Source organism: Chiloscyllium plagiosum, chromosome 14, assembly GCF_004010195.1.
Source record: "Chiloscyllium plagiosum isolate BGI_BamShark_2017 chromosome 14, ASM401019v2, whole genome shotgun sequence".
NCBI classification, from domain to species: Eukaryota; Metazoa; Chordata; class Chondrichthyes; order Orectolobiformes; family Hemiscylliidae; genus Chiloscyllium; species Chiloscyllium plagiosum.
Window position 1 is genome coordinate 36,427,381 of NC_057723.1, and position 13,906 is coordinate 36,441,286.

At 40.5% G+C, this 13,906-nt stretch overlaps 1 protein-coding gene across 2 annotated transcripts in view; it reads right to left on the reverse strand.

Annotated features, from left to right (window-relative positions):
* The window catches only part of LOC122556631 (protein FAM13B-like), a 113,940-nt gene that overhangs the window by 55,593 nt on the left and 44,441 nt on the right, over nucleotides 1–13,906 (reverse strand). For both annotated transcript variants that reach the window (XM_043703563.1, XM_043703564.1), the window contains exons 8-9: nucleotides 10,931–11,096; nucleotides 7,316–7,422 (exon numbers count right to left, since the gene is read on the reverse strand). In XM_043703563.1, coding sequence (XP_043559498.1) covers nucleotides 7,316–7,422; nucleotides 10,931–11,096 — 273 coding nt within the window. The remainder of the gene's footprint in view (nucleotides 1–7,315; nucleotides 7,423–10,930; nucleotides 11,097–13,906) is intronic.

Below are 13,906 nucleotides of genomic sequence, written 5' to 3' on the forward strand. Positions count from 1 at the left end.
TTGATTTTCCTGCTCCTCAGATGCTGCCTGACCTGCTGAGCTTTTCCAGCACCACTAATCTAAACTCTGGTTTCCAGCATCCGCAGTCCTCACTTTTGCCTAAAAATTCAAGGCTGACATTTCAGTAGAATACAAAGTGGTATGTTGCACTAGAGATGCCACCTTTTGACTTCTCAGGTGTCAAAGATCCATAGAACAATTAAGAGCAGAATTTTTATCTGACCAATGATTTTCCCTCTGCTAAAATCTCACTGGAAAAATCAACTATTATCACTTCCTCTTCACAGACATTTCCTGTGAGCCAATCGACATGGTTTCCCCTCGATTACCACAATGTTGACACTTGGAAAAGTATTTCAGAGGCTGTAAGTGTCTTGGTGGTCATGCAAGGCAATATATAATGGAACAATTTATCCATAGCAAAAGTTGGAAATCTACAATTACTCTGTACTATGTACTTCTAGGCTAAAATTAAACAGAGCCAAAATAGAGACCCTTGTATTTGTGAGCAAGGACAAAAACAAATGGCAGCAAAAAGAAAGCAGGGAGCACAGGAACGAAGCACATGTCACAGCATGTCCCTAACATAATGTGGCTTGCATCCCAATATTACTCCCATCGATTCTGCTAAACTCTGACAAGTAGTATTTGAAGGAACGAGAAAAACAACTCAGAAGTGGAAATTGCACCACAGTTTAGAATGTGAACTGCATAATGTAATACTTCACAGTATGAGGGTAGAGTCTCTTCCTCTAGATTTTTAAACAATATATTCAAATAGCCATGAGCAACATTTGACAAATTTGTGAAATTTCTCAATAATAGGTTTGTCAACCAGCAAGGGTAGAAAATAGTTAATCAACTAATGACATCTAATGGTTCTATTCTAATTATCTATTTAAACATTTATCAGTGAACCAAAATTATTGGTGGCATTAGTATCAGAATTGGCACAGTGGTAGTCTTCCTGTCTGATTTGTTTTTGAATTTACCTATTACAAACTCCTTAACTGATCTCAGCATTTCCATTGAGAACTGTTCAGCTAACAGTTATCCTGATTTCCAGCATCCTGCTTTCGGTCTCCTCCCTTCTGAAGGAAGAGGTCACATTTGCTATGCACTTTTAATTTTACAGCTGCAAGTGTAGTTACTCACCCAGATATCACCTGAAAACTGATTCTTTGCATACAAAAATGAAGAGAAATGACGAGAAATGATTGACATTACAGAACACCTTTAGCAAGGTTGTACAATTGAGCGCAAATTAAAAGCCTCTAGGTGAGAACCTTAGAAATGCTCTTTCAAAGTTCTCTTTTAGACTAGATAACTGCACATCACTTCATTATCTAAGAAAGGTGATTGAAGAAAACATAGAATTATGGACCAGTAAGTCTAACAAATATTGAGAAACTGCTAGAAATAAAGATAATATCTTAATTTTCAGCTGATCAAACAGCCAGCACAGATTTGTGAAGGACAGACGAACCTTACTGATTTAAGAGGCAGCTAATGTAGGACAGGAGATGAATACTATTTTTATTACATGCCTTCTGAAAGTCCATAAAGTAAGTAAAAGACTGTTAGCTAGAATTGGAGCCTATAGAATTGAAGACAAAAATTATCTGGTCAGGAAAATTGCCAAATGGCAAAAAATAGAGTAGAGATAACAAACTGGCCATGGCTAGTGGTATCCTGTTGTAAAGGACATGTAGGAATCTCTATTCGTCAACTTTGTTAATGACTTAAGATAATGACAGTAGAATCAAATATCCAAATTTGCTGATGACACGGACTGGTTACATTATAATCAAGGTACATGGAATTAGGTAATTACAAAGATAATTGAAGGCACAATGTTCTAGTGGTAATGATGCTGCTGCACTAGAAATCCAGAAGACTAGACTATTGTTTTGATAATATGTTTGATCCCACCATATGGGTGGTAAAATTTGAATTTTAAAAATGTAGAACTAAAAGCTAGTCTAATTGCAGAAATTAAACCACTTGAATCTTCTAGAAGCCCACATGGCTCAAAATCTTGGATATCTACCATCCTTACCTGGTCTGGCCTACATGTGACTCTAGACTCTCAGCAATGCAGTTCTTAAATCCTTTCCAAAAAGGCCAAGTTCTTTCAAATCCTACATCTCAGGGACAAAATCAGACATCAGAGTTTCCCCAAACCTTTCTCCAGTGTTCCCATTTTCAGGGCTTAAAATTATTGCCAACTCTTATGAGGTCACATTACCATTTTGGAAAATTCTGACCTAGACACTGGAAATGACAACAGCAAACAGCCACATTTCTCCCAGATGTTAATCGGGTATTTGAACTAAAATCTATCCTATAAACCAAACAACAGCCCAACATAGTCCTGTTCACAGAATCATACCTTAGAATATCCTAGACATAACCAATTCTGGGTGGGTCCAATCCACCAGTACAGATTTGCCAGAGGTGGCAGCACAGAGGCATAATGTCAGAAAATTAGTTGCTTAGAAGTGTTCAACTTTGACACCAGACACCTTTAAGTTTCATGGCGTCAGGACAAACATGTGCAAAGAAACTTCCTGCAGGCTACCACCTCATCCTGTCACTTTGGCTGATAAATCAGTAATCCAAATTGAGGAAGAAGCAGGGGATTTTGCAAGTGGAGAACCTGGATGTCCATCAACAGTGGCTTGGTAGATCACTACTAACAAAGACCCAAAAGACAGATCCTAAACTGTTTGACATAGATTAATACGCATCTATCCATAACAGAATCAATCAATCAGACTGAAGTCAATCCAGGTGTTCCCCAATCAAAAACCTTAGATGAACCAGGAAATCCACTCCCTAAAGACGAAACGTGCAGCATTCAAGTCATACAACACAGACCTATACAGAACATCCAAACATGACTTCCACAAAGCCAGAGGTGCCAAGAGGCAGTATCAAGTTAGAGGCCCAAACCAATCTTACAACTCCCACCACCTGTGGAATCACCTTAACAACATAATAGGACACAAAATGTAGCAGGGCAAGATAGTGGACAAAGACACATCCCGCCATGATGCGCACAATGCTTTTTATCTTCGGTTTGAGCAGAATACCAGTGTGCTCTTATACGCCCCAACAGCCCTGGATGCATCTGTTCCCTCTGTCACTGCTGCAGACATCAGATAGGTCTTCCTGGGAGTCAACCCAAGGAAAGTGACAGGCTCAGACAGAGTCTCCAGCCATGCACTCAGATCCTGTGCGGACCAGCTGGCAGAGGTAGTCACTGATTCTTCCATCTCTCCCTCCTACAAGCCAAAGTCCCCACAAGCTTGAAGACGACCACCATCATCCCAGTACCGGAGAAAGCACATGCAATGTGTCCTAATGACTAATTGCCCAGTGACTCTGACCTCCATAATCATGAAGTGCTTTTGAGAGGCTGGTCATGTCTCACATAAACTCCATTCTCCCAACCTGCCTCAATTCCCTGCAATTTGACGATTGACGTAACAGATCCACAGCAGACACCATTTCCCTAGCCCTGCACTCATCCCTGGAGCATCTGGACAACAAGGACACATACATCAGACTCCTGCTGATCAACTACAGCTCTGCCTTCAACACCATTATCCCCTCCAGACTGACCTCCGAACTTGGGGACCTAGGCTGCAGCTCCGCCATCTGCAACTGGATCCTTGGCTTCCTGACGCCTGGACTGAAGTGAAGACAAACAACTGCACCTCCTCTACAATAACAACACTGGGGTCTCTCCCAAGGACCTGTTCTCAGTCTCTTACTGTACTCCCTGTAAACCCAGGACAGTGTAGTCAAATTCTGAAGAAATGTCATCTACAAGTTTGCTGACAATACCACCACGATAGGACAGATATCAGAATATAGAAAGGAGATAGAGGGCTTGGTGACATGGTGCAATGATACGTCTCTCTATGTCAACAAAACTAAAGAACCAATAATTGAACTCAAAGAAAAGAGGAGAACACACCCCCAACTACATCGCAGAGCGGAGGGTGACAGCATTGAGTGTGTCATATTCCATGGAGTGACAACAGTCAACCTGTCCTGGACTTCCCACATAGATGCAACAGTCAAGGTGACACAACAACGCCTCTTCTTCCTCAAGCGGCTCAGGAAATTTGGCATGTCCATAAAGGACCCTCACCAACTTTTACAGTGCACCACAGAAAGCATACTGTCCAGGTGCATAACGGCCTGGTACGGCAACTGCTCTACCCAGGACCATAAGATACTACAGAAGGTTGTGTGCACAGCTTAGGTATTTATGGAAACTAACCTCCCATCTAGGGTCTCCATTTAAATATCTCGTTGCTGCAGAAAAGCTGCCAACAAAGTGCCATTCCACCCTTGTAATACTCTCTTATAACCTCTTCTGTCAGGCAGAACTTAGAAGTTTGATCATATGCACCAGTGGGTTCATGAATACGTCTTCACCTGCTATTATTAGACTGATGAATGGATTCTCTAGCTTCAAGTAATGCTGATCTTGTTAATGTTGATCTTGTTTAACACACATCCTAGGCTTTGTAACCTGAATGTCTTACACTGTGCAAGTTTGTCGTCACCCTATGATCTGCATATCCTTGATTACTGTGATCTATCTGCACTGCTTGCAAACAAAGCTTTTCACTGTACTTGGGTACACATGACAATAAATCAAATTAGTGAGTACTGCATATTCCTTATGGAGTCTTCACATTGAAGATACTTTCAATCATGTTATTTGGCACTACAGTGTCAGGGATAGACTTCAAACCCGATCTAGCAGCTTAGGATTTGTAATAAACAAAAACAGAACTATTCTCCAATACAATATGTAACCTTATGGCATGGATATCTTCCACTCTATCATCAAGCCAGGAGAAAAACCTTAGTTCAATGAAGAGTACAGGAGGATATGCCAGGAACACCACCACCAAAATGGTAAAGCAAAGTTGGTAAAGCAAAACACAGGATTTGCCAAACTTCAGAAGCAGCATGTAGTAACAGGGCAAAAAAAACCCACAATCAACAGATCTCTCCTAAGCTCTGCTGTCCCGCCATGTCCAGTTGTTTACTTGTCCACTATGATTCACAACTAACAGATCGAAAAGACTTCACAAGTATCCAATAATGGGGAAGCCCAGCACAGAAGGTCAAAATGCAAGGCTAAAGCATTTGCATCCACCTTCAGCTAGAACTTGAGAGCGAATGATTTCTGCCCTCTCCTGCAGTTCCCAGAATAAAAGACACCAGCTTTCAAAGAGCCCTAGCAAAACTAGATTCAATGGTTATCAGGGAAAAACTCTCCACTTGTTGGAAACATACCTAGTACAAAGACAGATTGTTGCGCACATTGGAGGACAAATCACTTTCGGCCCAGGACATCATTGCAGGAGCTCCTCAAAGAGGTACCGAAGATCCAACCATCCCTATCGAGCTCATCAATAACCTTCTTTCCATTATAAAAGGCCAGAAGTTGAGGTGTTCACTGACCGTGCAAACAGGCTGCTTCAGTATCTGAGAAGTTGCATATGACCATTTGATATTATACTTGAACAACGTGCATACTTTAGCTGACAAGTGGCAAGTATCTTTTGTGCTACACAAGTATCAGGCAATTACCAACTCCAAAAAGGAGAGAGCCTAACCATTGTGACTTGTGATTTACTGGCATTACTATCACTGGGTTCTTCAAGAACAATATCCTGGAGGTTTACAATTGACCAGAAGATAAATTGGACCAGCCATGCAAAGAACAGGCAAGAAGCTAGGGAGGTCTTCAACAAATAATTATTTCCTTTTTTCCTCCCCAATGCCTATCAATAAATTGTTAGGCTCAAGGCAGGAGTGTGATGGAATGTCCTCTACTTGTCCAGACGCGTGCAGCTCCAACAACATTCAAATATGACATTTGGGACAAAGCAGCATTTTCAATACTCACTTCCTTCATCACCAACACAATGGAGCATCAAAGTATAATGCAGTAACTCACCAAATCTCTTTAAACAACATCTTCAAAACCCCAATCTCTCCCAACTAGAAAGACAACAGCAGCAGAAGCACAAGAATATTAAGATCTGCAGGATTCTTTCCAAACCATAAACCAAGCTCGCTCAGGCCTATACTGCTGTTCATTCACAGCCACTGGGTCAGAATTCTAGAACTCTTCCCCAACAGCACTATGGTGGCCCTGTACCACTAAGGATTTCAGTAGTTCAGGAACACAACTCTCAACACCTTCCGAGGACAATAATATGATAGCCCAGCCAGAGAAGATAAAGAATGCTGATAGGTTACACTTGCAGCAAAACTGTGGCAGATGGATTTCAATGCAGACGAATAGAAGATCATCCAGTTTGAAAGTGAAAGTTACAACAGTCTGATTTCTAAATTGTGAAAAGCTACATAGTGAGGGTCCAATGAATTAATGATCTGAGTAAACAGATCATGAAAATAAGACAGAACATGTACGGAAAATAATTAAGAGGATAAATGGGCTAGAATACACAAGAATAGAAATTATGCTTTAGTTATGCAAAGCCTGGATATAGCACACCTGGACTACTCTTGAGAAACTACATGGAGCACATAATGAGAAGGACAAACTGGCCTTGGAGGGAGTTCAACACATTGTAAACCTGAGATTAATTGATTACCAAAGGTATTAAAAGTAAGGCAAAGGCAAGTATTTGGAATTAATTCACAGATCAACTGTCCCACTGAAGTTGAAGTGGACTCGAGGGGTTAAACAGACTACTCACATTTCTATATTCATGCATTCTTACACCACTCACGAGTAAAGATTGTTCAATTAAATGGACCTCACATGATAGAACTCAGATAGCCAAACAGTGAAGGATACAAGAAGAGAACCTAGTCTTTACACACTTAAGCAAGATTTCACTCAGAGTACGCCAGAACCCAAAAAAAAGTAGAATCTTTGCAGGATCTTGTGACACAAAGGTAACATCCTTATCTCTTAGTCAGAAGGACCAAAATCAATCCTAACTGCCAGAGGTGTGCCATGATATACCTGACTTTTTTTTTTAAATAAATGAGCAGTAGTAAGTTGACAATTACTCACTGCTTGAACATAACACTCAATTTGATACACAAGTATCATCACAGTATCTCCTATAATTCTGACCCAGGAAAGGTGCACAATAAACCTCAAATTATGAGCTTAAATTGGAGCACAGAGGTCTCATTTTATTTATATTTCCAATGTATTGTAGACAAAAGCATTATTTTGTATTTTTAATTTAAATTTATCTTAAAATACTTCTAAACAGCGCAAAGTTCCACCATAACTTACCTTTCTGTTTTATTGTTATTTTCTTCATCTATAATTGGTTCATTGTCCAAGTTTTCTTCAGGCACATTCAGGAGTGGAACATCGGGGAGAGACAAGTTTTCCACAACCTATAAATGTCCAAATAATAAGTTACCCAAGCCTAACAATAAAATAACTAATGAAGATACAGTTAATGTCCTGAGAGTTCTATGTGTCAGTTTAATGTAGAGAAACCTTGAAGTCATCTAAGCAGTTCCTTAGAAAAGTAAAATACTGCTGGTAGAGAAAGAGATTGCCTGGTGAATAGCTCCAGCAGGTTTTGACCTGTATTTGTCAATTTATATCATTTGAATAAAGGGATATGTAACATGCTAACTGTATTAAAATAGACAGATGTTATTTGCAATTGTATCTGAATTTCAGAATTTTTAAGCCATCAAGAAAAACATGACTAAAGCTTCATTTAGGATTGGTATCTTATCTGTGAAATGTGCAACAATGTTGCTTTGCTGGCTAGTTGAACCAAACTTTTGATTTCAAAAAAGAGTTGTTTTCTTTCATGAAGGTAAAATTGAAATCACTTCAGTATCTTCAACTACCTGATTTGTCAATTAAAAGAAGAATTAAAGATCAATAATTCAGTGCAATTTACGATTCCACGCCACTGACTATCATTGCAAGTTCCCATTTTAATGAGTAACTCTGCATGGATTTTGACCTACCAAATTTTTTTTAAAAATCAGTTTATTGAGTAAATAAACAGTCAATTGTTGCAACTCCACAACCCGATTTATTCTCCATGAATATATGGGATTTGGTTCATGAGCACCTTTTCCTAGATGGTAACCTCTTGAATAAAGCTTGCATTTATACAATGTATTTAACATATGCATAATTCCATGGAAGCACCAGACAAAAGGAAGCAATGCCAAGATGTGACTAATACTTGGCCAAATACATAGGTTTAACCGGGACATTAAAAAGACAAAAGGTGATGCGAGAGGTGGTTTGGAACTAAACAGCTGGACAGCAGAAAGCACACCCCCAGTGGAGTCATAAAATAGGGAAGGGATATAGAAGATGCCTAAAATTGGAAGGTCAGAGATCTAAAGAGTTTTGGACTGGAAAAAAATCACATCATTAGGGAGGCGAGATCGGAGTTTGAACAAGATTGTGAGCAAAGGTAAGGCAGCATGTACAGACATAATGGGTGAATGGATCTTAATTTGAATTAGAATACAAGCAGTATTTTCCCATCAGCTCAGGTTTATTGATAAGATGTGAGGCCAATCAAGATAGCCAACCAGGAGTTGGGATAGTAGAATTTCCCATTCTAACTGTGGTTGCCATCCTACCTAATGTTTGATCGCCCTTCATTTATTCATTTTCCAAATCAATGTTAGAGTCTCCTGCTGCTACATTTTTCTATCTGGTCTTCGGCCTTCCTCCTCTTTCTGGTAGTCCTATCTGCATCATTCACCTTGCCACATTTCCTTTCTGCATGAGAAATAACCAGACTATTTCAACACTGACTCCCAGTCTTCACTGACACTCTGATGTACGATTTCCTGGTTTGTGTCCTTTCTTATGATGTCACGTTCATTTCTGTCACGTTATCCAGTCATTGTTCCTCTCTCCTTGGTGTTGCTCAAGTTATTGTACTATACAGCAAAGCCAGTCTCTGAACTCTGTTTCAGGTTCAGCGATAGTTTTTTAAAATCTCAACACAGCAATTTTAATTACTCCAAGCAGACCTAATCCTTGGTTTAATTTCCATTATTTGCCATCACTTATCCCAGACATTTGAAACTACTTACTTTCTCCAATTCTTCATCTATAATCTTTCCACTTGAACTGTGATCATCTTCCTGAAGGTTCTTGACAGACTAAAGATCCAAACTATGGAACATTAATATTTATGCTTCTGTCCTCCATTACTCTTCTCCCGATATTTAGTCATGTTCTCACTGCCTCCACCACATAACTCAATGTCATCTGCAAACACTGTTGACCATAACTCTGTCATGCTTGTTTAATTAGAACATTCATGTCAATTAGTGGAGGAAGGGGCTCAGTTCTAATCCTTGGTGGAACTCAACTTTGGCTTTGAAAGTTTCACTGTCTCCCTACACTTCTGCTTCTTGTCAGGCACTCCTTGTATATGCCCTTTAATATTTTTAATTCTGTGAGAAGATTTGTAGCTCGGGTGCTCGTTGCTGTGGTTCTGTTCGCCGAGCTGGAAGTTTTTGTTGCAAACGTTTCGTCCCCTGTCTAGGTGACATCCTCAGTGCTTGGGAGCCTCCTGTGAAGCTCTTCTGTGGTGTTTCCTCCAGCATTTATAGTGGCCTGTCCCTGCCGCTTCCGGTTGTCAGTTTCAGCTGTCCGCTGTAGTGGCCGGTATATTGGGTCCAGGTCGATGTGTTTGTTGATGGAGTTTGTGGATGAGTGCCATGCTTCTAGGAATTCCCTGGCTGTTCTTTGTTTGGCTTGCCCTATAATGGTAGTGTTGTCCCAGTCAAATTCATGTTGCTTGTCGTCTGAGTGTGTGGCTACTAGGGATAGCTGGTCATGTTGTTTCGTGGCTAGTTGATGCTCGTGGATGCGGATCGTTAGCTGTCTTCCTGTTTGTCCTATATAGTGTTTTGTGCAGTCCTTGCATGGGATTTTGTACACTACATTAGTTTTGCTCATGCTGGGTATCGGGTCCTTCGTTCTGGTTTTGCATGAGCAATATACCGGCCACTACAGCGGACAGCTGAAACTGACAACCGGAAGCGGCAGGGACAGGCCACTATAAATGCCGGAGGAAACACCACAGAAGCGCTTCACAGGAGGCTCCCAAGCACTGAGGATGTCACCTAGACAGGGGACGAAACGTTTGCAACAAAAACTTCCAGCTCGGAGAACCACAGCAATATTTTTAAATACTTAAGGACTCACACATCCAGAGTTCCTTCCTTGGCTTCTGGTCCTAAGTATTAAAAAGTACAGTTTATGTAAGGAGGCTGCAACAATGTTTCAGGGCTGGACAACATATGGCTCTGCATGTTTGCTAATAACTCCAAGTCGTAACCTTCAGCCACCTTTGATAATCTATTCACTGCCTCTACCTTCCAAGGAACTGCAATTTAAAAACTGCAGAGACAGAAAAAAAATAAAGAACTGCAGATGCTAGAATTCTGAAGCAAAAATAGAAACTGCTGGAGAAGCTCACCAAGTCTAGGAGCATCTGTGGAGGAAAAGCAGAATCAACGTTTCAGATCCAGCTTTGAATAAGGGACACTGACCCTAAACATTGGCTCTGCTTTGTCCCCACAGATGCTGCTAGACTTGCTGAGTTCCTCCATCAATTTCTGCTTTTGTAGAGACAGAAGCCAAGACTTCAGCTTTGTCACAAATTTAATTCCCTTGCCATTGAGCTTGCTTTCCATGGCGAGTGTTTTGAGCTGTGCTCACCCGGAATCTACTTGTTCTGTTTGAGCGTGAGCTTGGTTCTCTGCTCTGTAACGCTGTTTCCACTTCTGTAACATTGCTTGCCTCCTCCTCGGCTCTCTGCAGAAGCTTTCACCAATTTTGCTGCCTCATTTGGAATAGTGCCACAATGAATTCTTCACAGAAAAATGGTATTTTACTCACATTTTCAACATCCTGATGCAAATGAATTTTCAATGCTTCCAATGTACAATTATGAAGTGAAAGCTTCTGATCATTCTCTTCCAAACTATCTGCATGCTGTAAAGCTTCAGAAAGGGCTGATTTATTGACCTCAGAGTTATGATTGTTCTCTTCAGTAAGATTTTCTCTGGAATTTAAAAGAAAGTAATCAGAAAAAAAAACTACAATCCAGCTCAGAAAGCTACACTCTGCTTTTCATATGGTATAATTTTTTCCCCATTGACATCTTAATACTATCACAACTTAAGATGTTAAGACATCTCATACTGATGCAAAATTTAAGTCATTCTTTTCAGGAACCATTAATTTAAGGTTTAATCCAACGCAAGATTAAAGATGGAGAAAAAGATAGCCAAGAAATTGATCACAGTGCTAATCCAACAAATAAAAACCTCAGGACTTGGCTCACAGTTTGTCATTGCACATTTTGTATTGCATGTTTTGGTTATTAGAATTACACTGCTAAAAGCATGTTTTCACGTAAAAAAACTGAAAAGATACAAACACCACTCACCAATAAAAACACCAAGACAATAAAACTGTAATTTTAATTCAAATGGCACACTTTTGAAAAGTAATTAAATTAAACAGTAAAGTGAGACTCGCTGGAATCATCACAAGTATATTTTTAAACAACTCACACATTTGCAAGCGCTTTTTTAAATTAAAAAAGGCATAATAGCTTATACAACTCACTGGAACCATATTTCATAATGTATGCTTCAATCATTTTCATGTTCTGAATTTGAACACTAAGTATGCAGAAAGAGGGTCGAGCGAGAGGGTGAGGGTCGGGCGAGGGCGGAAGGGGATAAGCTTGCAAGGAATATAAAGACTGATGTTAAGAGTTTCTACAGGTATGTGAAAAGGAAGAGATTAATGAAGATAAATATAGATCCCCTGCAGACAGAAACAGGGGAGTGCATATTTGGGAACAAAGAAACCGTTGAGCAACTGAATACATATTTTGGGTTTGTTTCCACTAAAGAAGACAATCAGATACCAGTTATGATGGAGAATGCAAGATTTAGTGAGAGGTAAGAACTGAGGGAGATCATTATTAATTAAGAAAAGTGTTGGGAAAATAGAGAGCCTGATAATCTACATCGTAGTGTACTTAAGGAAGTGGCTCTAGAAATAGTTGCTGCATTGGTGGTCATCTTCCAGGATTCTATTGACTCTGGAAGAGTCCCTACAGATTGGAGGGTAGCTAATGTTACTCCAATATTCAAAAATGGAGAGAGAGAGAAACCAGGGAATTTCAGACCAGTAAGCCTAACTTCAGTTGTGGAAAAAATTCTCAAATCCATTCTCAGGGACATTATAGCGAAGGATTCAGACAGAATCAGAATCAGAGTCAGCACTTATTAATGAGGGGATAATCATGCTTGACAAATCTGTTGGAATTCCAAGATGTAACTAGAGTTTACAAATGGAAGCCAGTGGATGTGGTATATTTGGACTTTCAGAAAAAATTTGACACAGCACCGCTCAAGAGATTTATTGTGCAAGAAGCAAGTGTATTGGGATGGATAGAAAACATGGCTGACAGAGAGGAACCAAAGAGTAGGAATTAATGGGTCCTTTTCAAATTGGCAGGCAGTTAACTAGTGAGATGCCACAGGGATTGGTGTTAGGACCCCAGCTATTCACAATATATATTAGGGAACAAAATGTAACATCTCAAAGTTTGCAGACAATACCAAGGTGGGTGGGAGGATGAACCGTGACGAGGATGCAGAGGTGTTTCAACATGATCTGGACAGGTTGGATGAGTGGGTGTATCAATGGCTGTTGCAGTATAATTTGGATAAATGCATGATTATTCACTTTGGAAGCAAAAGCAAGAAAGCAGATTACTATCTGAATGGCTGTAAATTGAAAGAGGGGAGTATGCAGCAGGACCTGGGTGTCCTTGTACAATAGTCACTGCAAGTATGTATGCAGATGCAGCAAGTGGTAAAGAAACCAAATGGTATGCTCGCCTTCATTGCGAGAGGCTTCATGTACAGGAGCAGGGATGTGTTGTTACAGTTGCACAGGACCTTAGTGAAGCAACACCTAGAATATTGTATGCAGTTTTGGTCTCCTTTTCTGTGGAAGATACTCTTGCTCTCATGGGAGTGCAGCGAAGGTTTACCAGGCTGATCCCAGGGAAGGCAGGACTGACGTATGAGGAGAGATTGAATAGGTTAGGATTGTTTTCCGTGGAGTGAGAGGGGTGCTCAAGAGACTTACAACCTTCTAACAGGACTAGAAAGGTAAATGCAGGAAGGATGTTCCCAATGGTAGGTGCATCCAGAACCAGGGGTCACAGTCTGAGGATTCAGGACAGACCATTTAGGGCAGAGATGAGGAAACATTTCTTCACTCAGAGGGGTGGGTCTGTGGAATTCATTGCCATAGGAAATAGTTAATGCCAAAATATTGAATATATTCAAGGGACAGCTAGACATAGGAGTTGGGGCAAATGGGACCAAAGGTTATAGGGAGAAAGCAGGATTAGGCTATTGAGTTGGACATGGCGGAGCCGGCTTAAAAGGCTGAATGGCCTCCTCTTACTCCGATGTTTCTATCTGTATCTTAAACGTGCAGCCCTTTATTCTGAGATTATACCCTCTGGTCCCAGACTCTGCCACCAAAAGAAACCACCTTTCTGCACCTACTCGTCAAGTCCTCAAAAAAGAGTCTTGTAGGTTTGAATAAGGTCACCTCCTATTCTTCTATATTCTCGTCAGTAGACAATCCCTCCACACCGAAACATTGATTTTCCTGCTCCTTGGATGCTGTCTGACCTGCTGTGCTTTTCCAACACCACTCTAACCTAGACTCTGGTTTCCAGCATCTGCAGTCCTCACTTCTGCCTAATCCCTCCACACTTGCTCTCAGCCCAAGACCTTCTCTGGATTGTCTTCAGTATTAGCATATCTGTCCTTA